At 60.1% G+C, this 21,880-nt stretch overlaps 8 protein-coding genes across 8 annotated transcripts; all 8 read left to right on the forward strand.

Moving 5' to 3' along the window:
* Window positions 1-2,006: 2,006 nt before the first annotated feature.
* On the forward strand, window positions 2,007-3,023 carry LINJ_23_0530 (conserved hypothetical protein; the record flags this gene model as incomplete). Its single annotated transcript, XM_001465692.1, has 1 exon — window positions 2,007-3,023. The coding sequence occupies one exon, from the start codon at window positions 2,007-2,009 to the stop codon at window positions 3,021-3,023; it is 1,017 nt and encodes a 338-aa protein (XP_001465729.1).
* Window positions 3,024-4,012: 989 nt separating this feature from the next.
* LINJ_23_0540 (conserved hypothetical protein) lies at window positions 4,013-4,867 on the forward strand (the record flags this gene model as incomplete). Its single annotated transcript, XM_001465693.1, has 1 exon — window positions 4,013-4,867. The coding sequence occupies one exon, from the start codon at window positions 4,013-4,015 to the stop codon at window positions 4,865-4,867; it is 855 nt and encodes a 284-aa protein (XP_001465730.1).
* Window positions 4,868-5,551: 684 nt separating this feature from the next.
* On the forward strand, window positions 5,552-5,848 carry LINJ_23_0550 (conserved hypothetical protein; the record flags this gene model as incomplete). Its single annotated transcript, XM_001465694.1, has 1 exon — window positions 5,552-5,848. The coding sequence occupies one exon, from the start codon at window positions 5,552-5,554 to the stop codon at window positions 5,846-5,848; it is 297 nt and encodes a 98-aa protein (XP_001465731.1).
* A 1,648-nt stretch (window positions 5,849-7,496) lies between these two features.
* LINJ_23_0560 (conserved hypothetical protein) lies at window positions 7,497-8,561 on the forward strand (the record flags this gene model as incomplete). The annotated part of the gene is made up of 1 exon (XM_001465695.1): window positions 7,497-8,561. The coding sequence occupies one exon, from the start codon at window positions 7,497-7,499 to the stop codon at window positions 8,559-8,561; it is 1,065 nt and encodes a 354-aa protein (XP_001465732.1).
* A 1,659-nt stretch (window positions 8,562-10,220) lies between these two features.
* On the forward strand, window positions 10,221-11,078 carry LINJ_23_0570 (ribosomal RNA methyltransferase-like protein; the record flags this gene model as incomplete). Its single annotated transcript, XM_001465696.1, has 1 exon — window positions 10,221-11,078. One exon carries the CDS (start codon window positions 10,221-10,223, stop codon window positions 11,076-11,078), a length of 858 nt encoding a protein of 285 aa, XP_001465733.1.
* A 1,732-nt stretch (window positions 11,079-12,810) lies between these two features.
* LINJ_23_0580 (putative acetyl-CoA synthetase) lies at window positions 12,811-14,928 on the forward strand (the record flags this gene model as incomplete). The annotated part of the gene is made up of 1 exon (XM_001465697.1): window positions 12,811-14,928. The coding sequence occupies one exon, from the start codon at window positions 12,811-12,813 to the stop codon at window positions 14,926-14,928; it is 2,118 nt and encodes a 705-aa protein (XP_001465734.1).
* Window positions 14,929-16,467: 1,539 nt separating this feature from the next.
* On the forward strand, window positions 16,468-17,391 carry LINJ_23_0590 (hypothetical protein; the record flags this gene model as incomplete). The annotated part of the gene is made up of 1 exon (XM_001465698.1): window positions 16,468-17,391. The coding sequence occupies one exon, from the start codon at window positions 16,468-16,470 to the stop codon at window positions 17,389-17,391; it is 924 nt and encodes a 307-aa protein (XP_001465735.1).
* A 902-nt stretch (window positions 17,392-18,293) lies between these two features.
* LINJ_23_0600 (putative 5'-3' exonuclease XRNC) lies at window positions 18,294-21,500 on the forward strand (the record flags this gene model as incomplete). Its single annotated transcript, XM_003392464.1, has 1 exon — window positions 18,294-21,500. The coding sequence occupies one exon, from the start codon at window positions 18,294-18,296 to the stop codon at window positions 21,498-21,500; it is 3,207 nt and encodes a 1,068-aa protein (XP_003392512.1).
* Window positions 21,501-21,880: the final 380 nt, after the last annotated feature.

A 21,880-nucleotide genomic window follows, 5' to 3' on the forward strand; every position in this document is an offset into this window, starting at 1 on the left:
GCCAGCCGCCGCCCGAGGCGATGATCATGCGGCGACTGCGCAAAGCGCAGGATGAGAGCATTCGCCTGCTAGCCGCTCGCACCGCCGCGACAGCAGGAAAGTCCGCTGAGTACGATGCAGCCGTGGCACCTTCCGTGGATAATGCAACCGCCGCTGGTGGAGCACGTGAAGAAGTCGCAGCCAAGCCCTTTACCGCGGAGGAGCGGATGAAGTTGCTGTCACAGATTGCGGCGGGTAGCGCACCACCGCCCCTTTCCGAATCGGCTCCTTCGAAACTTGCCCCTGCCGCTGCCACCTCCGCTGATGATGTCGCTGCTTGCGACGAGTGCGCTGCCGAGGCTTGTGAGAATCAGAGTGAGTCTGAGAACAAGGAAGAAGAACGAGAAGCAGTGGAAGAGAGGGAAGAGGCACCTTCCGAGCTCGCGGCATGACAGCACCAAAGATGGTGTGCGACTGAGAAGACTGCTGCGTTGTTTTTTGTTTGTGTTTCGCCTTGCCCCGGCGATGGTGTGCGCCACCTCCTCTCGTCCCCTTCTGGTTGCTGCCCCTGGAAGCGTTGCTCGTGGCACGCACTCCTTTTTTTTTGTTGTTCCGCTTCTCTTCAGCATCATCTCCTCCTCTCTTCACGCATTCCTGTCGCACGGCGTTGGTGTGCATGCGGTGTATCGGTGTTGGAGGCACGGATGAATCTTAGTTGGAACGCGATGTTCTTTAGTGCTATTACTGTGGTCTTCTTTTTTTTTTTCGGAGGAAGGGTGGAGTGGTAGGAGGAGGGGGGGTTGTACCCGGCGCCGCCTGCCTGCAAAACCACCTCTCATTCCCTCCGTCTTCCCGCCCTTGGAAATGAGGGTGGATGGGTGCAGGGGGGGGGCGTTCGTGGCACCCCTTTTTTTGGCACTAACAAGATGGGAGCAACGATATGGTTGCTTTTGCAGCGACAGACAGGACGTGCGGTGGATACCTATACCGACCTGCTCAGTAACGTCCTTTCCTAGTGCCAATGGGGGGGGGTGACTGTGTACGTACGTGCCTTCGTTTCTCACTTTTTTTTTGCGAGAACTGGGTCAAGGGCCAAAGGAAAGAAGAAAACAAAATCTAAAATAACAGAACCGTCTCTCCACTGTTGCCGTGCGCACTTCCACAGGGCGTACACGGTTGTCGAGAGGGCGACGAGGCGTCCCATCGCTGCTGCCCTACACGTGCGTGTGTGTGTGGCATGTCTGCATACTGCCACTATTCCCTCGCCTTGTGTAGCCGTCACATCTTTTTTCTCTCAATCCTCTTGCTCCACTACCACCACACCCGCGATGCACACACCCTCACCCCTCGTACGTATATCTTCGTCAGCCACACTGAAGTTGGTTCGTTAGGGGACGACAGCACCTTGGCCCATAGGTAATTAGGCATACACCTTCAAGCACGTACATACACCTACACGTGTGTTCTTGTAAAATCAACAGCAGCAGCAGCAGTACAGAGACGGGAACGCAGGCGGACGTCTTGCGCGCGTTGCTCTCACATCGCCAGCCCTTCTCCTGCCGATTTTTTTTTGCGCTTCTTCCTTTCGTTCCTCTCCTTCGACTCGCTTTGCTCTCTGCTGCCCGCTCACGCAACGACTGTTTTCCATTTTTTCCCCACCCTGCCCGTACTTCGGTTCCTCTGCTCTCGTCTCTTGGCTGCCACCCCGACGTCACTCGATCGCGTTCACAGTAGCGCGTGACTGCGTGCCCTTTGTTTACACGTCGCTCCCTTCTTCCGTTGCTGTCGGTTTGCTTTTTTTTTTCCTTTCGCGTTCATCTTCCTCACCTCCTTTTGTTTTCGGGTGCGTATCCTGCGCGTGCACTCGTAGAGGTTTTTGGGTTCGCGCCCTTGTTCCGTCGCCATTGCCAGGGACCTGAATACCGTATTCCTTGCGCTTTCTGTGTGTGGGTGTGCGCACGTGACAGCCCGATCCGGAGACTTCATCCACCGTAGCAACTCATCAGCAATACCCGCTTCACAGAACAATGGGCCAGCCGAACACGAAAGACTCAAAGCGGCGCCGCGTAGGTCTGCCCAGCAGGAGCGTCAGCGGCGCCAACCGGCCCACCTGCGTCCGGCCGACGGCGGTGAGCGACAGCGTGCTACAGCAGGCAGGCGCAACGTCCGGAGCCACGCGCCACTCCGACCCGAGCAGCGCGCACAGCACGAGCCGAAGCTCGCTGCCGCGCCTGCACTCGGGATCCGTCGGCGCCACTGGCAGCATGACCGGCAACGTGCCTGCCGCCACCTTTCCTATTGTGCTGCGCTACCAGGACCAGGATGTGGGTACGCTAATCGAGTCGAGGAAGCCTGTGTACGTTGCTGTGGAGGCAATGAACTGGCAGCCGCTGCCCATGACACCGAGCGCGGACTCCTTCTACGCGCTGCTTGAGCTCCCGCCCGGCAACCACAACTACCGCTTCCTTGTCAATGGGATGGAGGTAGTGGATAGCACGCAGCCGCTGGCACCGGGGACGGCCTCGTCAGACGCGCCTGTCCCCCTGCAGACACCGCAGAAGCCCGTCGGTTTGGCGGTGACGCAGCCGCTGCCGAAGCCAGTTCCGGCGCGTGACGGCAAGCCGGCGAACACTATCTTCCTGAACGACGTGCTGCTGACGACAAAGGAAGACGACGACATCATGGACAATGGGGAGGGTTGGGGTCAGGAACCGATCATGTTCGAGGAGTCTCGCAAGTACCCACCGATTGTGCCACTGCACCTGCGGTACACCCCTCTCAATACCCCACCCACGCTCGTGCGCTGCTCCCGCGACGGTCGCATGGCGGTTATGGACGCTGGCGCAGAGCACAGCTCCCGCGTGCCGCCGGAGCACCTGCCTCTGCCGCTTAGCGTCACGATCAACCACGTGTACTTCCAGCGCCGCGAGGACCACGCCGTCATGGGCGTAACAACGCGCTACTGCAACAAATACACAACGGTGGTGTACTACTCGCACCTGCCAGCGAACCCGGTCGACCCCTTGGAGTCACTGCAGGCGTAGCTGGTGAAGCTCATCAAAGAGGATAAAGAGAAGGGTGGGGAGCCGATGCCCGGGTATGAATCAGTGGACGGGCGGGTGAGGGGGGCGCGTCCCACATCCGGAGACCCCTCTCGCCCTGTGCGTGCTTTTATATGGTTGCTGTTGTTCTCCTGTTGCCTTGTCAGCTGGCCTCCGCAGCCGTGCAGACTCAGCTCGTCGGTGTTTTATTTTTTTTTTGTCTTTTTCTCGTCTTCATCGTTATGTGTCCGTTATGACTTACGTGAGGGGCGAGGAGGTGGGGAAGGGGTGAGCGAACAGCCTCTCTCCCTCCCTCCCCCTTACTCCACGCCACTCTCCAAAGCCCCGTTGTTAGATTGGGAACAGAAGGAGGGGCGATGCTTACTAACGCGCACACACGCATGTACAAGCACGAGAAGGCAGCCGGCACCGGAAACAGCACAGCCCACAGTCCACACAAATACACGGTGGTGCCGGTAAAAAAGGCGGTGGATACGGAGGCACCGCACAGTTAGGAGGGGTGCGCTGTCTAGGAGGCGTGAAGCGGGCGCACGAGATTTACGGGACGACGCGCTCCCCCCGCCTTCGGTGTGCCAGCTCTCCCTGCCGGGTGCTCGGTGAACGCGGTGCAAGCATGGACGGTGCTGGAGAGCTCGACAGCAGTTTTGCATTGGTTAACCGATGGACGGATAGAGACAGTTAGGTGAGCAAAAAAAAAGAAACACACAACACACACGAATCTTTCGTGAATGCTTCTCAATGCTTTGGATCCATCACCACTGCCCTTCGCCGCTTGCTGCTCCTCCCTCGCCCTGTGGCGGCTCTGCTTGCCTTCTTTTCACCTGTCCCCCACCTCCCGCTCCTCTTCCACATCGGTGCACTCGTGCAACGGCAGGAAGTGTTTCTTTTTCGCTGGCAGACACACACGCGAGCACAGACCTTTGCTCCCGTACGCACGTGCAGCACCCTCATAACGAAAGAAGGAACAGCAAATGAAGGCACAGCTCATGCTTGTCATTGTGGCAGCAGGAGCGGTGCTGTCGTGCTGTCTTTCTGGCCTCGTCGCCGCCTCCAGCGACGCAAGCAGTAGCATCAGCATCCCTGCTGCCGCGCGGCCCTTCTCCGCCCTCGCGGCCCGGGCACGTCACACCGCTGAGCACGCGCTAGCCCCTATCGCGGCCAAAGTGCTTCCCTGCGTCCCACCTCCAGTGCTCGAGCTGGTGCCGATTTTCGCTCATGGCGCAGCGTCGCTCGTTATGGTCGGCCGTGGTGTGCGCACGCCGCCACCGGCAGTCAGCGGCGCGAAGGGCGACGAGGTGCTGCAGCACACGACGGCGAAGTTCGTCTACGCCGCTGGCGCTATCGTCGCGGAGCTCGCGCTACTCAAGCTGGTCTACCGTGAGCCTTATCGCAACCAGCGCAAAAACCGTGTCAACAGCTTCTTCGCCACAGCGGCGGGCTTCTTCCTCCTCGTGCTGCTCACCGCTCTTCCGAATGACCTGATGGACACGAGTCTCATGTGCGTCTTCTACTTTAAGCTGTCGAGCCAGGTTTACATGCCGGCGGTAGTCTGCGGGCAACTGCTGAGCGTCTATCTGGCAGCCCTCGTGCCGGCGCTGCCACCTCTCTCGGCCGCTTACACAGCTTTTCTGGCTTACTGGGCTGACAGCTTCACGGACGGTCTCTCTGCCACGCAGGTTCGAGAAGCATGGACAGAGCTCATCTTGGCCCTAGTGGTAATGGGTGCCTTTGCGTTCTCCGTGTCCGCCCGCCGCGGCGCTGGTGCTGCGCTGCCGTTGTCGCCACAGGAGCCGGAGAGTGATGGCGACGACTACTACGCTGAATAGGGGAACAGAGAGTTGGAGAGATGTAGCACACGCCCTCGCATGGGTTGCGCGCACGCTCACAGAAATGGGTGGGTATGTCTTCGCGTATGCGCATTACCACAAACCACCGCGGCGTCTGTGTCTCTGTGAGTTGGAGAGCGCGGCTGCGTGTGGGTGCATTCGTGGGAAATGCACTTTTCCGCTACTTTCGGCCCACAACCCGCAAGCCCCGCGAGGTGCGCGCTTCAGTAGCAAATCGTATCCTTTTCTGTTCCGTGGCGCTGTCCTCCGTCTGTGGGTGAGAAAAAAAGGGCTCTCGCTTGGGTGGAAGTGAGCACTGCCTCCCCTCCCTCTCTAGCCTGCGCGTACGTCGGTAGGCCTCGGTGGAGGAGGCAGCACTTGCGCATGTGCCTTGCTGGCAATCCGCTCCGTGTCACTAGGCCGGCCTGCGGTATCTCATCCGTGCTCATCAGTCTCTCCCCTCTTTGTGTACACACCTTCCCGTTTCTTCAGCTGGCACCTACACACACGCAACCTCTCAGAAAAGGAACGCAGCGCATCATCACTCGGCGCCCTGGCATATCGACAAACCATATACACCCTACCCCCACGCCTCAGCTCCACAGACATCCCTTCTTGTCCTGCTCCGTTCGCAGCCGTGCAAGCACGGACACACCATCACCCCTACCTCCTACCTACACTATTATGCCCATGAACAAGCCCGCCTTCACCACAAATGAAGCCCGCGTGGAGCGACTGCAGGCGAACTACGACGAAGGGCTGCTACGCGAGAGTATGCCAACGGCCGACCGCGAGAAGCGCGACCTGCAGCTTCTCTGTGTGTCCCACGATAAGCTGATGTTCCTGTTCCAGAACGCCATGGAGGGCTACAGCAGGAGTTTGAAGAACCAGAAGGTGAAGGAGTACAACGAGGCTTACATCAAAACCACCTCGCTACCGTCCAAGGACCACGGCTGCAAGTCGCGCTTCCCCTTCCTATAAAATGGATATAGCACACAAAAACAAGGCGCAAGGGACGGTGCTATCGGGAGCTGTGGCACAGGTGTCCCTTGTGGGTCGAATGGGATATCGGGAGCGGACGAGCATGCGCAAGAGATGGAAGGTCTGGTATGCTGCGCGTATCGTGTGTGTGAGAGGTGCGCACGTCACAAAGATGGAGTCGAACGTGGATGCAGTGCGCTGTAGGTCCACGTCACTTCTCACCCCTCCCCTCACAACCACAACCACAACCACCACTGCGACGCACACACCGCAGGCGCCCTCCAGCGTCCTTTCCTTCCTCCACGTCGGCCATTACCGCGGGGCGCAAGAGCCACAAAAGCCTCGACAAACATGCCCCTCTCGTCTCTCGCCGTGGCTTCCTTTCATCCCCGTTCCTCGCCTTCTGCACCCAGCGTGTGATGCCGCGCGTGTGTACGCTGTGCCTAATGGTGAAGAGGCAGGAAGAACGAGAACGAAGTCATCCATGTTGATGGCACTCGACCCCGTCCACCGCTGCTTCGTGTCTAACCGACGTCTCTTCGCGCGCTTCTCGGTGGTGGCACGCTATATATATATATTCCTGTATTCTATGTACGGGCTACGGGTGGCTCGTCAGCATCCGCGTCAGGAGTCCGTCAGCGTGGTCGGGGCGGGGCCACGAAAGGGTAGAAAGAGAAAAGGTATGATACGCCTGTGGCGGATCGCACATTGACAAACGTGTGTGTGTGTGTGTGTGTGTGTGTGTGGTGGTCCGTGGAGGTGCGAGTCACCTCTTCACGCTCCTACTGTGGGTCTTCACAAACTGTGTTTTTTTTCTTCTTTCCTTTTCTGTCGGCGCATGTGCGGATGTCCGTTCTTTGCGGTGCTTCGCTGCAGCCGTGAGTGGTGCGCTGTGTCGCCGAGGCTGGGGCGGCAAAGTAAAAGAGCGCACCCGCATGTGCGTGTTTGAGCGAGAAAACAGAGAAGGCGCAAGCAAAAGGTCGGAATGGGCGCGATCGAGGCAACGAATCCGCAAGCCAAAGGGCGGAACATAAGCTTGAATACCGCATCTGCAGAGAGGCGTCCACGCGTGCGTATGCGTGCGCATGTGTGTGTGTGTGCGTGTGTGTGTGTGTGTTCTAAGTGCGGCACCCATGGCCTCATTTTGTTTGTTTTTCCGATGCAACGCCTGAAGACGGCTATTCCTGTCATCCTATTCCTCGACCGCCTGCTCTCCCGCCCTCCTCACCACCATCGCTTCTGACGCACCCGCGCGGCTCACTGACGCTTAAGCTATTCTTCTTCATTATCGCCACCTGCCCGCCCGCCCGCCACTTCCCTTCACCCGATGCGTGAAACGGCAGCCGCCACCGAAATAAGAAGAAAACGAGGTGCGACGCTTTAGGGAGGGGGTTGGCGGCCACTGGAGAGTGCAGTGGGGAGGTGAACGCACGAAACGAGGGAAGACACTCGTCGCACGTTGATCTGTGAGGGAGTGCGCGTGTGTCGGCGACTTTTTGGTGTTCCTTGCTCCTTTCGAGAAGCTCGCCAGAGCTCGTGAGTTCCTGTGAAGGCACACTGGCGCACACAGCTGCCGATTGGTCCCACTTCATCGCTAAAGCGAGCAAGTGCGACGGTGCGGAGGACCACGCACACACCAGGCCAGCCGATGCCCTCGTACGAGAGCCGGCACATGCTGCGAGTGCTCGACTCGCCGGAGGTGCTGGCCAAGTCCTTCATTGGCTACTGCAAGCGTCATCGCGTGACGACCCGCGGGTGGTGCCGTATAGGCTACGTGCATCGCTCCCCTCCGCAACGTACACACTCCCGCCCAGGCAACTACCTCCTGCGCGGCCTCATCGCGAACAGGGACATCGCCAAGGATGAAAACGTAGTCATGATGCCCGTCACAGCATGCCTGCATCCAGGCGCCGCTTTCCGCTGCGAACCGTTCTGGAATTTGCTCGCGCCGGAGGTGCAATCAGCTCTGAGTAGCCTGACGTGTGCGTACAACAGCCGCATCGCCGACCGCTCCCTCATCCGGCACAACCAACTTCTCCTCGCTCTCTACATGGCGTACCTCGTGCTGCTGCGGAACTGCAACGCAGCACGCTTGTCGGCAACGCCAGGCGGCGACGCTATCGAGTACATCAACTTCATGCCGCGAAATGAGGGAAACTTTGAGCAATTCGCCGCGCACCTCGCAGGGTGGCTAGACGCACCGGAGATATGCCGCAGCGCCCAGGCCTCGCTCGCTTCATACTTCCAGTTGACCCAGGCCGAGGTGCGCCCTGTGATCATTTACGCCCTGTGCATGATCTACAGTCGCATGGTCCCCGTGGACCACCGAGCGTGCTTGCAGTACGCCCTCCAGTCGACGCCGTTGGCCCGCGCTTGGGACGACATGGAGGCCACAGCCGCCCCCGCCGCGCTCCCACCACCGTCATCCTCAGGGAGTGTTGGCGACGGCAGCGTCCGCAGCGGCGTTGCGAACGCCTCTCTTGTGCGAGACCCCATCTCTTTCCTGTGCCCCGTGATTGACATGTGCAACCACAGCGACCACGAAAACGTCGCCGTCATGGTACCCGATCGCGAGACGGCGTCCGTGACAGGGCCGGTCATTTGCTTGCGCACCCTCCGCCCGATTGCGAAGGGGGAGGAGCTCACCATGACGTACGGTGCCGCCCCTCACGAACTCAAGCTCATATGGGGAATGCAGGAAATTCTCCCGTAGCCACCTAGTGGCTAAGAGGGTGAGGGGAGGGAGGGCGTAAGAGCGGCCGTATGTGTAAGGGAGCGGGCACACTGTCGCCGTCCGTGTTGAGTGTGGGGGTGGGGCGGGCCAAGGGTGCTGCGGTGGTGAAGGCGAAGGGTCGATGCGCCTTGCCCCCCCCTTCTCCGTCGTCTACTCCTCTGTTAACGTGCAAACTCGAGGGCCGTTACTTGTTTTCTGCTTTTTTTTTCAGCTTGTCCATTTGGCCACGAGGAAGTCAGCAGATGCGCACACAGAACACAACTACAGCTCATCGCCTTTGCCGCATCACAGCTACATCCTCGTCCTCTAGGACGAACTGTCCTGCCGTCGAGCCGGGGCCACGCGTCTGGCGGGCTCTTCTCCCCCTTCTTCGTCCCTCATACGCATGCGTGCTGCGCGATTGGCGCCAGACGGTCTTGAGTAGAGACTGCACTCCTTGATTCGGGCGGGCCGCGTCCACGGTCCTGCTCGAGGGCGAAAGCGGCGGCGTCTGTCGGACGGAAAGTAGAGGGTGATTCAGGCACGCGCCGGATGAGCCCGGGGCGGAAACTGGCCAGTCTCCGGTCAGGGCCCACTGAGATGCTGCACTCTGCCGCCTGTGTGCCATGCCTCTCCCTCAGTCACTTCAAGCCGCGGCACCACATAGCGTGGCGTGGAGACTCTCCACAGTGGCATCTGGAGGAACCTGTGGTATAATTGGGAGTGCGCTCGCCATGCTTTCGGTATCTGTGCCTCCTCAGCCCACCCGGTCGTATGCAGGCGATGCTGCATGCCGCGCAAGCATGCACTCTGCGGCTGATTGGTGTGCGTCTCTTTGCTTCTTTATCACTCGCGCTCTGCTGGTATCTCGATGCCTTGCTCGGATGCGATAAACCATGCTGGCTGTGCATGGCGGCGCCTGCGCGCAGTGCTCGCCTTTACGGATCACGGGGCCTGCTTCATGAAGATCGTGTTGTCGGGGAGAGGCGTCTCTGAACGGCTTGCCCGCATGTGCCGCGACAGGCGGGACGCTGCCATGGGTCTGTGGCCGCAGGAAGTGGGGGGGGGCTTCCGCCCTTCTCTGCGTCCGCACGCCTTTGACAGAGGTGGGTGTGCCAATGTGTGTTTAGTTCTTGATGCTTAGTGAACTGGTACAAACATCATCATGGCCGCAAGTCTCTTCGGACCTGCGCCGGCCCAGACCTCTCCCGCCGTCACCAGAAGTATCCACAACCGTACCCGAGGGCAGGTTGCAGGTTGTTCGGCTTCCTCACAAAGGTCAATGCCAGGCCCTTGCTTTCACCGTGAGGTGGCCAGCATCCTCAGGACTGGAACGCAGAAAGCAAGGACGAAACGGAGCCGCGCGTCGAAGAGGTCTTCATCCATGACGACACAGAGGGCGATAGAGAGTGAGTGAGACGCGTATGTCACGCCGACGTGCACGTGTATATGTGTGCCTATGTGTGTCCTGGCGTGCTTACTTGCAGCGGCCATGATGTGATGAGACGATACAGAGAGGGAGTGGGCCTCACGCGTGCGGAAGGGGTGCCACAGCACCACGTGGTGTCTCCTCCCCTCCACCACCTTCAGTCAATTCTCATTCTTTTCTTCCCTTTATCATGATTTTGCCGCCGCGAAATGCAGCTGCATGCGCAGGAGATGCGTGCCACACTCGTCTGCCGGCAGGGCGCCAGCCGACAGTGGATGCAGCGGCAGTCACAGGATCCGTTTGTAGCCAAGGCGCGCCAGGACGGCTACGTCGCGCGCAGCGCGTACAAACTGACACACATAGACGACCGCTTTCACCTCTTCGACCGCCAGCACACACGCATCGCGATAGACCTCGGCTGCAGTCCGGGCGGGTGGTGTCAGGTGATACGTGAGAGGGCCGGCGACCGCTGCTTCCTCCTTGGTATCGATCTTCTGCCCATCAAGGCGCAGATCCCGAATGCCGTGATTGTGCAGGGAGACTTTACAGACGTTACCACCCAAGAGAAGCTTGTGAAGTGCCTTGCCCATCACAGCGCTACTCTCGGCAGAGGAGATGCAACGACGGCGGTGGCGTCGCCGTCCTCCTCTTGCTTTACCAAAGTGGATGTCGTCACGTCGGACATGTGCCCTAACCGAATGGGCGGCTCCCAAGATCGGCAGCGCATCGCGCAGCTGAACCTGCAAGCCATCAACGTGTGTGCACCGCTGCTACGCATTGGCGGGCACTTTGTATGCAAAGTCCTCGGGAGCCGCGCCGCCTACGAGGAGCTGTGGTGCCGCCTGTCCCGACTCTTCCTTACTGTGCACGCGTGTAAGCCGCCGGCGAGCCGCATGCACAGTGATGAGGCTTTCTTGGTGGCGCTGGACAAGCTTGCAACGCCGCGTCCGGCCTCGTCCGCCACCCGAAGCTGCTCCTCGAGAGCGATCATGGGCACAGCTAGTGGAGACAGCAGCGGTGGGGGTCGTTTCGGCCTGGACGACTGGCCGGGTTTCGGGCGCCCGGAACGGCGCCAGCGGCGGGGATGAGGCTCTACAGCGGAGAGGGAAAGAGGATGGAAGAAGGACTGCTACAAGAGAGCCCGCGCAATGGCAGCGCGTGTGTGCATGTAGTTGTAGCCCTGCTGAAGGACCGCCTCGCCTCATCATCTGTCTCTTCGCATGCAGTGTTGAAAACAACATGATCCGTGGGTGAACACGACATGAAAAAAAAAACGAAGGAGCAATCGAAGATCTGTTTCCGCGTGTGAGCACCCGTTGCATGTCCCACACGCACATACACTGGCAAGCAGAACGGCTCCACACGTCACGGGCACAGATCATGAAGTCTACGTACTTCGTGTGTAGGCGCAGCATGCAGCGCTACGGCTGCTTGCGTGGCGTGCGCCTCTTCCTTGACGAGAAGCGATCGGGCACATGCACAGATGCAGGCAAATTCGCACTCGAGCATGCACGCACGAACTCGCCCCCCCCTCCTCTCCCGCCTCCCTATCTGTCATCCTTGTTTATCATCTTTGCGCAGTTACCTCTCGAAAAAAAAAGAGGACCGAAAAAAAAGAAAAACATAAAACGAACAACCAGCGCAAAACTCCCTCTCCTCTGCTTATTCTTCGCTTTCCCCTGCCACCCCATCGCTCACTCTCCGTGTCCCCACCATCTCCCTTCTCTTCGACATTGTGGCCGCTCCTCTTTTCTCCCCTCGTGTGCTCGTCTTCCACGTGCTTTGCTTGTTTCTTCTCTTCACGCTTACCCCTACGCAAACGATCACATACACTCGAACAACTTTTCATCTCTCGTCTCCACAGTTCCCCTTGCTTCTTCCTCGTTACCTTTTATTTTCCCGTTGCCCACGCAAGTGACCTTCCTCTCCCTCTCTCTCATCTCCTCTTCGCTTTTCCCCACCACCGCCACCACCATCGGACTTCACTGTATCGTGAGGTACAGAGACACCGCAAGCGTGAACGGACTCTCGTGCGGAGGGGAGGGGGTAAAGCACCACGACGAACAAATATACCGGGAAAAGGCGCGACTCATAGTGTGTGAATCACGTGACTGAAGTCCGTCAGTGTTTTCTTTTTCTTCTGTCTTTCGTCGGGCCCTTTTCTGGAATATAAAGTTCCGTATTACGAGTGATATCGTGCGTTGTCGTTGTCTTTCGATCTCTCTCTCGCACACTCAAAGGGTATATCAGTCTCCGTCTCTTCGCCACCCTTCACCTGCCGCACGTACCCCTCGGCTCCTTCCATTCTCTTTCCCCGTACTCTTGTCGTTTCACGTTTTCTTCACCTCCTCATCCCCTCTGCCCTTTTTTTTTGTTTGTTTCTCGTTCCAGCGCACGTCTCTGTGCGTGTGTGTGTGTGTGTGTTTTGTTGGAGGAGGGTCTGTGTATGTGCGTATCTACTTGTGTGTGTGTGTGTGTGTGTGTGTGTACGTGTGTGTGTGTGCTTAAAACTACACGCTTCAGCGCGTTGCTTTTCTCCCGCTTGCTTCCCTCCCCTTTACTCTGCCACGTCTTTGCTCCGCTTTTCTCTTTATTTTCCCTTGGATTACCGTGGCTGTGTGTGCGTGCGTGTGTGTGTCCGGTTCCGCACACGTCCGCGCAGTACTAACCAGACGCCCAGTGCCTATACATACGGCGTTCGTGCGTGCCCACGTGCTTTCGTGTGGCCACTGTCTTCCGTGAACACCCGCTCCTTCGCAGAGCTCCATTCTAACTTCGACCAGCTGTAGCATTGGTGGCCTCGGCACCTCCGCTTCAGTCATGAGCGACAATCCTCACTCGCTGCATCCGCTGTCGTCGGACTCGACAAGTCAAGCATTGCACTCCTCGACGAAGCCCCCTGCCACCCCGCACGAAGGCGAGTTTCACAGTGTGCGGGACTCGAACGTTGTGGAGCCGACAGAGGCGAACGGGAAAAAGTCGCACGTCGGCCCCCACCTCGGCTCTCGCATGCGCATCTACGAGTACTCCATCGAGCACAATGACGCCTTCTGGGCCGAAATTGCACGGCGCGACTTCTACTGGAAGACGACCTGGCCGGATGACCAGCACGTCAAGTCGTACAACTTCGACAAATCCAAGGGCCCCATCTTTGTGAAGTGGTTCGAGGGCGCCGTGACGAACGTCTGCTACAACGCGTTGGACCGCCACCTGCCGGCGCACAAGGATCGCGTGTGCTTTTACTTTGAAGGCAACGACCCGAGTGTGACGGAAGCAGTCACGTACGGCAGCATGTACACGAGGGTGGTGGAGCTGGCGAACGTGCTGAAGTACCAGTACGGTATTGCAAAGGGCGACCGCGTTGGCCTGTATCTACCCATGATCCCGTTCGCTGCGGTGGCCATGCTCGCCTGCGCCCGCATCGGTGCTGTCATCACCGTGATCTTCGGCGGCTTCTCGGCTCAGGCGCTCAGCTCACGCCTGAAGGACGCCCAGACAAAGCTGCTTATCACGGCCGACGCGTCGGCGCGGGGCACAAAGCCGATTCCTCTCAAGGACGTGGCAGACGAGGCGCTGAAGGAGTGCGAGGAGGAAGGCATGTCCATCGCGTGCCTCGTCGCTGAAAACATGAACCGTCAATCCTGCAAGATGAAGGAAGGCCGAGATACCTGGTACGGCGATGCCTTAGCCCGACTGACGCCGGAGCAGCACGAGGAGTGCCCGGTGGAGTGGATGGACGCGGAGGATGTGCTGTTCCTGCTCTACACCTCCGGCAGCACAGGGAAACCCAAAGCCATCGTGCACACGACGGCGGGCTACATGGTGTACGCCTCCACCACCTTCATGTACAGCTTCGACTACCACATGGACGACGTGTACTTCTGCACGGCTGATATTGGCTGGATCACAGGCCACAGCTACGTCGTGTATGGTCCGATGATCCACTGCGCCACGTCGGTGCTGTTCGAGGGTGTGCCGAACTACCCCGACTACTCGCGCTGGTGGCAGCTCGTCGAGAAGTACAAGGTGTCCATCCTCTACACCGCGCCCACCGCGATCCGCTCCCTCATGCAGGCCGGCGACGACTACGTCAAGGTGGGCAACCGCAGCACCCTGCGTGTGCTGGGCTCTGTCGGCGAGCCGATCAACGTGGAGGCGTGGAAGTGGCTGCGCGATGTCGGCGGCGAGGGCCACTGCGATGTGTCGGACACGTGGTGGCAGACCGAGACGGGCGGCCACATGATTACACCGATGCCGGGCTGCACCCCCATGAAACCCGGTAGTGCAACGCTGCCGTTCTTCGGTGTCCAGCCGGTTATTCTCGACCCCATGAAGCTGCATGAGAAGCAGGGCCCCGCGGAGGGCCTGCTCGCCATTCGCGCGCCGTGGCCTGGTATGGCCCGCACCATCTACGGTGACCACGCACGCTTTGAGAAAACCTACTTTGGCGTGGACGGGTACTACATGACAGGCGACGGTGCTCGCCGCGACTCGGACGGCTATTACTGGATCACGGGCCGCGTCGATGACGTGCTGAACGTGAGCGGGCACCGCATCGGCACCAGCGAGATCGAAGACGCCGTCAACACCCACCCGGCCGTGGTGGAGAGCGCCGTCGTCGGCTTCCCTCACAACATCAAGGGTGAGGGCATCTACGTCTTCCTTACGTTCCGCCAGGGGACGGAGGTGACGCCCGAGCTGCTGGCGGCGGTGAAGGCGACTGTGCGCAAGGTGATTGGCCCGCTGGCCACGCCGGACGTGATGCAGGTGGCTCGCGTAGGGCTGCCCAAAACGCGCTCCGGCAAGATTGTGCGCCGCATCCTGCGCAAGGTATCGGCTGGGCAGTACACGGAGCTGGGCGACACCTCGACGCTGGCGAACCCCGACGTTGTTGAGGACCTCATCGCCGAGCACCAGAGGCTGTGCTCTCAGAACTAGAGGCGGTATTAGAACATCGGAGAGCGCACGCGCAGGGGCACGCACGCGTGGCTGAAGAAAAAGGAAAGTCAAGCCGCACGGATGTGCAAGAAAGTCAAGGGGCTGACGTCCGTTCGCCTAGCCTCGCTTCGCCTATTACTTCTCCTCGCCACCACCCCTTGGCGGGCTGCCTCTCACCTTGTAACACAACGTGCACTCCCTTGCGCCTCCCCCTCAGTTACAGAGAGACAGACGCCAGTCCATCCGCTTACCGGCACAGATGCGCATACGCCTCTCGCGCCTCATCGTGTACGAAAACGCAGACGCGACGGTCAGCCCAAAGCCGAAGACATATAAAGACGAAAAGCACGGAGATGTGCCATCATCGGCACGCCCAATCTCCATCTCTTTCTCTTCCCTTCCACTTCGTTCTTATTTTCCTCTTCCCTCTTCCCTCTCCGTGATCGGATGGCTTCAAGTTTGCCAGCGTACAAGAACGTTAATCATATGCAGTGCTCCTCGCCCCCACCCCTGCCTCGCCGCCCTTGGCAACCCCTCCCCGCCCGTCTTCGACTCCTCTGCGTGTGTGTCTGTGTCTGCGTGTTTGTGTGTGCGTGTGTGTGTGTGTGTCTCCCCAGCCCTCCCTCTCCACCTCTCTATTTCTGGCATTCTTCCTTGCCTGCTTGACCGGTGCCACGTCGGTCAAAACACGAATATCTCTGCCGTAAAGAAGGTTCGCGTACCGTGTATGTGCGTGTGCGAATCCCTCGGCCGACGAGATTCCTTGTCTCCAGCGTGCCCATTTCTCTGCCATAGAGCACCATCAGTTCAACGCCCCACTCGCCCTCCCCCCCACCACATCGCGTGGTGCGAAGCAGCCCTGGACACAAGCGCCACAGCCACGCGCTGACCCGGTCAGTTGAGCACGACCCATGCCTCCAACCCTACCCACCACCCGCCTAACAGCCGCTCCTTCCATCATGCCGGCCGCCACCCTGTGCACCTTTAGGGGTGGCGCTGGCACTCTGCACATAACGTGGATGGCACAAGCGTGTGCTCGCTGTCGCGGGTCTCTCCCACGCACCGCCATCTGGGACCTCACCGCCATCTGGGACCTCACCGCCGACATCAGCAGCGATGACTCCCACTGACCTCGCCGTGTCGTGGGCACGCGACCCTGTCACCACCAGGGGTGGCTCGGCATTGGGAGGGGTGGCGGGGGCTCCACGGCCCCCACCCCCCACCGAGAGCAGGCGCGCCGGGCCCTGACGCCACGCACGGAGAGGTGTCGCATGTCATGAGAGGGCTGCCAATGCAATGCTCTCACACACATCCCTGCAAAGGGGCGGCTTCGCCGCGTCCTTGTTGCCGCTCAGCACATGAAAATGGTCTCTGTCACCTTCCCTCATCAGCATCACTGTCCTTTTAACTTCCCTCACCCCACCCTCGCCTCTCCCGCTCGGTGGGTGGCTTCGACCAGCGTACAAGTATAGGCTCGCACCTGCGCGTGCACACAAGCAGTACTCACAGACGAGCGTTGGCTCTGGGCTGCCAGAAGCAATGTCGCGCACCGCGGAGACCGTGGAGGAGCTAGCGCGGCGCTACTACCTTACGACAGCGCTTGTGGAGGAAGCGGGGCGTCTCTTTGATACTTACGCTGGAAGCGGAGATGCGCCGCCGGCGAACAGTAACGAGGAGCCCTTTATCACGGTGCCTGGGCTGCAGCGGCTTATGGTGAAGATGGGCACCCCCATCTCGCAGCATGGCGTGGTAGAGCTACTCCGCTTCTTTGGCAGCGCCGCTGCTGTCGCTGTCAAGGAAGTTGAACTGTCGGACGGTCCTGCCAACGGCCAACAGTCTCCAGCGGTAAAGGGGGCTCGTTCTCCCGTAGCGGCGACGGCACCTGCAAGTCAGCAGCCTTCATCACGCCAGAGAAAAAAGAAAAGCGGTGCAACGGCGCAGAAGACTGGCGCCAAAGATGCCTTTGAATCCTCGACGAAGCTTGGCGCAGACCACAGCGCAGGCTGTGGAGCCAGTAGTGGCACTGAATCTGCAAACTCATCGCCGTTGGCGGCGCCGCTACATGTCGCGGCACCTCCCTCCGCGGTCACAGCGGAGGGCATGAATTTTTCCGCTTTTGTGTACTTTCTTTTGGTGTACCCTGAACTGTCTCAGCGACCCTCGGGGATGGCGGCAACCGCATCAACGACCAACGCCGCCACACGGAGCGGTCTCCATGTCAGTATTCCAGAGCTCTTTGCGACGATCGACGCTGACGCAGATGGGGTATGGAGCGTGCACGACCTACGCCACGCTGCCGAGGTGTGCGTAAGGGAAGATGATGGGCTCCTTCAGGAAGACCCCGATCTGTGCCACTTGGCAGAAATGCACCCGGCGGAGCTCGCGGTCGCCCTTCACGAGCTGGACGTTGATGGGGACGGCGTTGTGACTTTAGACGATGTACGGCAGGCACTGTATTACTGAACACGAGCAGGACCAGAGCGGTGGAACCGCTGCGCCTCATGGCAGCGGTGCTCAAGTCTTGTGTGTGCGTATGTGTGTGGGGGGAAGCAGGAAGGTGGGGAGGATTGCGATGGTGGCGCGGCTCATTTTTTGCTCCCCCCCCCTACGGGCCTGCCTCCCTACACACACACATGCACGTATACCTCTATCCTTCCACTATCACTCCTCTCCGACATGCAGAAGAATCAGATGCAGGCAAAGAGAAAGGTGCGCACGTTTTTGTTTGTTTGTGTTATGTGTGTGCGTGTGTGTACGCTGCTGTGTACCTCTACGCCAGCGGTGCTGTCTGCAAGGGCCTCCGGGACTTTGCGTGGCTACGCTACCGCCGCCTTACGGTGCTCCGCCCTCTCTCTCAGTGCGGGGGGATGTCTGCCACGGCCCACACGCACGCCGTCGCAGTCTTTAGGTGGGAAATAGTGCACATTCCAAGGCAGTAGACGCCTGTTGCTGCACGCGCACCTCCATGTCCATCACAGCCCCGCCAGCATGCACACGATCGAGTCTCTTTCCTGCTGCCTTTCCTTGTCATACGAGCATACGCATGCACACGTATACATATACACGTGTGCATGCGTTCGCGTACATATATACACGTACGCCCCTCAGTCTTTTTGTTCTTGTCGGTGTTGTTGTGCGGCACAAGACGCGCCAACGGAACGACCAAGCGCGTGGCTGGATAAGCGGTGCGTGTATGTGTGTGGATCTGTGAAGAAGAGTTTTGGAAGAGGGTCGAACAGTTAAGTGCAAGATAGCCCCACTCCAAGGCGAACGGGCTTGGCATTAAGGTACAGGTGTTGCATCCCCGTCACAAGGCCATCGGCGTAGACAAGGCAAAGCACACGCGCACGCGCCGCTGGATCACCATGGGTGTGCCGCTGCTCTTGACCTGGCTGCGGAAGCGTTTTGCTGACTGCTTCATGCCAGCCGACAGCGCGGTCACCGACTACATCCGCGAAAGCACAGACAACCTTTTTATTGATCTCAACTCCTTCTTGTACCAGGCCGCCACCATCATTACGGCGACGCACCGCTCGCTCCGCTTCAACTCGGTTGATGAAGTGGAGGATGTAGTGCTGCGCAAGCTGTTTGACCTCCTCGACGACCTCGTCATGAACCTCGTTCAGCCCAAGGCGCTGGTGTACATCGCGGTAGATGGCGTATCGCCACTGGGCAAGATGTCGCAGCAGCGTGCGCGGCGGCGTCGTGGAGCGCGCCGGCAGCCGTCCGCCTCGTCGTCTTCGCCTTCTCGCCATCACGAGCCGGCGGGCAACATCAACGACCTGTGGGACAGCAACTGCATCAGCGTCGGGACGCGCTTCATGGCCAAGGTGACGGAGGCGCTACACTTTTACGCCGTGAGCAGGACAGAACGAATCAACGCGAAGCGACTTCGCGAAGAGCGGGTCCGCATTGACAAGGCCGACGCGTCAGTGGACTCTGCCGCCGGCGACTCCGCCGGCGCGCCGTACGTGTTCCCCTTCCTCAGCATCATTGTCGACGATGTGCTGCGCCCCGGCGAGGGCGAGAACAAGATCGCCGAGTTCATCCGCCGCATCCGCGCTGATCCGAGCTACGGCCCGAACACGTCGCACGTCATCTGCAGCTCCGACACGGACGTCACCGTAACCAGCCTAATCCTGCACGAGCCACGCATCCATGTCCTGCGCTACGAGCCGCCAGTCTCGCTGGGAGGTAAGCTGCCCATGAAGTCTCAGCCACCGCCTCAGCATCACCATCATCACCGCAGCCACCACCAGCACGTGCGTTTCTCCTCTCATCCACATAGCGGCAGTGGTCCTTCGTCGCACGGGCCCCGTCGGGTCGACGGACGGAGCGGCCATGCGCATCATGGCGCACCACGCCCCTCTCCGCGCCACGGCGCCGGTGCCGCTGCGCAGCCACCGCCCCCGAAAGACAGCTGGCTCTCCACCTTCTTTAGCATTCACGTCTTTCGGCAGCGGCTGCGTGGCATCCTTCATTTGTCACCAAGCAGCGACGCCGCTTCCGCCCTCGCGGGCGCCGCTGTGCCCTCGGTGGACGCCGAGGAAGCCGCCCTCACCTTTGAGCACGCCCTGCACGATGTTGTCTTCGTGTTGCTGCTCTTCGGCAACGACTTCCTGCCCACCATCGGCGGAAGCATCCAGGAGGGCACGTTGGATGCGCTGCTCTCGCTGCTGGCGACCGACTTTGTGCCGCGTGGGCGCACCTTGGTGGACCCGGCAACAAACCGCATCCAGTATGCGTCTGCACGCTACCTGCTCAGTTGCCTGGCGGAGCTGCCAGGCAATGCAAAGAAAGGTGGAAGTGGAGGTCGTCTGCAGGTGCACAACGGCGGCTCCGACGCGCTGGACTGGGGCTTCACAGCCGAAAAAGAAGCGAAGGAGCGCGACCCCGCCTTTATCGAGCGGCAGCAGCGGCGCGAGAAGCAGCATGAGCGCATGTGCTACTGCTACTGGACGATGCTGCAGTGGGCACTGCAGTACAGCGCCGGCATTGTGGAGCACTGGGGCTGCTACTACCCGTACGGCAGGGCACCCCCCTTGTCAAAGCTTGCCACATACTGCGGTGTGCTCACCTACAGCGCACTCGGGGAGATTGCGCGACGGCGACTGGAGATGAACGCCGCCGCTGGGCGTGCCACGAGTAGCATCGATGGCGAGGTCGGAAACGCCAACGAGGAGGAGGACGATGACGACGCCATGGACGGGCTTCCGACGTCAGTGCTGCAGGCCGGGGAGGCTGGCACGGCGGTGGTCGATGCTGCAGAGCGAGGCAAGCCGACGGATGTGATGGTGCAGCTGCTGATCCTTATCCCTCCGCGCAGTGTGGCGCTGCTGCCCACTGTCTTTCGGCATCACTACAAGGAAGTCGAGGCGGCTGTGCAAGCGCCTGTGGAGCAGCTGAACCTAGTGTCCATCGGTGCCTGGTGCGAGGAGAAGAAGCGGTCGCTTAGCGAGGAAGAGCGGACGCGCTTCACGGCGTACCAGTTCTTCGCCTCCGACGCCGACCTCGGCACCGCCGAGGCACCGTTTCCCGCGCGAGACATCGCCTTTACCGCCTATTGGAACGGCCCTGCCGTCGAGGCGGAGTTGGCAGCGCTGCGGGTGAGCAAGAAGGCAGCAATAAGTGCTGCCGCTGGCATCACCTTCAGGGCCGGCGCCACGTCGTCCACTTCGGCGGCGGGACTGCAGAGTAGGGCCGCCTCCTTTTTCAGCATGGGTCGTCGGCCGACTTCCGGCACCTCAAGCAATGGCGGCGCAGCAGCACTCTTGGCAACAATCAACATCACAAGCGCACGTGCCTCGCCGCCACCGGCGCCGGCCACGGCGGAGATTGCGACGCCACTCGAAGAGACGCCTGCAAGCCCGTCGACTGAAGCAACTCCGGCACTGCAGCAGCAGCATCAGCCCGTAAAGCTGCAGCACCCAGCAGGCGACTACGTACTCTGGGTGGTCCCATGCGACGCTCTGCAAGACGCGCTGATGGTCAAGGCGCTGGGTACGGTGCACGGGAACCGCTTCTGCGTGGGCAGCTACGTGCCGCTTGTGGAGCAAGACGCCGTACTCAGTCGCAGCGGTGGGCCACGGCAGGAAGTGCGGCTGCAGTTCCGCCTGACTGTGGCCCCAATGATCACGGACACAACGTACGGGGCGCGCCTGCTGTCGGGGTACGAGGAGCCGGCGGAGGTGGGCATGCGCGAGCGGATCGCGGAAGCGAGAAAAGAGGAAGCCGACCGGGCCGATCCGTGGAAGCAGCTGGACAAGATGCAGACGCTGCGACAGGAACGCAAGCGTGCCCGCGACGTCGAGAACGTACACGCGTCTGGTGAAGAGGAGCTAGACGGCGACCTTGCGCACGCTGCACCGCCGAGCGCCGGCGATGATGGCCAGATGCCGCAGGAGGTAGAGCTGCAGGAGCGGCTGCCGCCTCAACAGGTGACGGTCGACACTGTGGACTCTACAGTGCAGGTGGCCGATGCGGAAGCGCTTCTGAAACTTCGCAAGGAGGAAGCGCGGCGACGGTTAACTGCCTTGAAGGCTGCTCGGCAGGCCGCGCAGCAGGACGAGTGATGCACCTAACGCCATGCTCGGAAGGCGTGCCTTGGATTGCGAACGCGAACAATCAACTCTTGCTTGCTCGCTCTCTACTTACCGCTTCCTCATCCTATTCAGCAAGTGAGTGTACCGGTCCCTGCGGAATCAGCAGCAGCAAAGCAGCCACGCTCGTACACGCAGTCAAGTGGACGAGCGCGACAGTGGCGGGAGGGGTGGGCAGCGACAGAAACAGGAGAGAAGAGGGGGATTAGTTGAAGTATATCAAAGGCCTTCAGTCGATTAAGGGTGCGCGCACTAGCGTACCATCCACTGTTGCCTCTGCTAGGCAAGTACGCGTGAGCATGACGGGGAGAAAGGGTGCAACTGTTGCTGTGCGTCACACAGGAGGCAGCCAG

The sequence above is a fragment of the Leishmania infantum genome, chromosome 23, assembly GCF_000002875.2.
Source record: "Leishmania infantum JPCM5 genome chromosome 23".
NCBI lineage: Eukaryota > Euglenozoa > Kinetoplastea > Trypanosomatida > Trypanosomatidae > Leishmania > Leishmania infantum.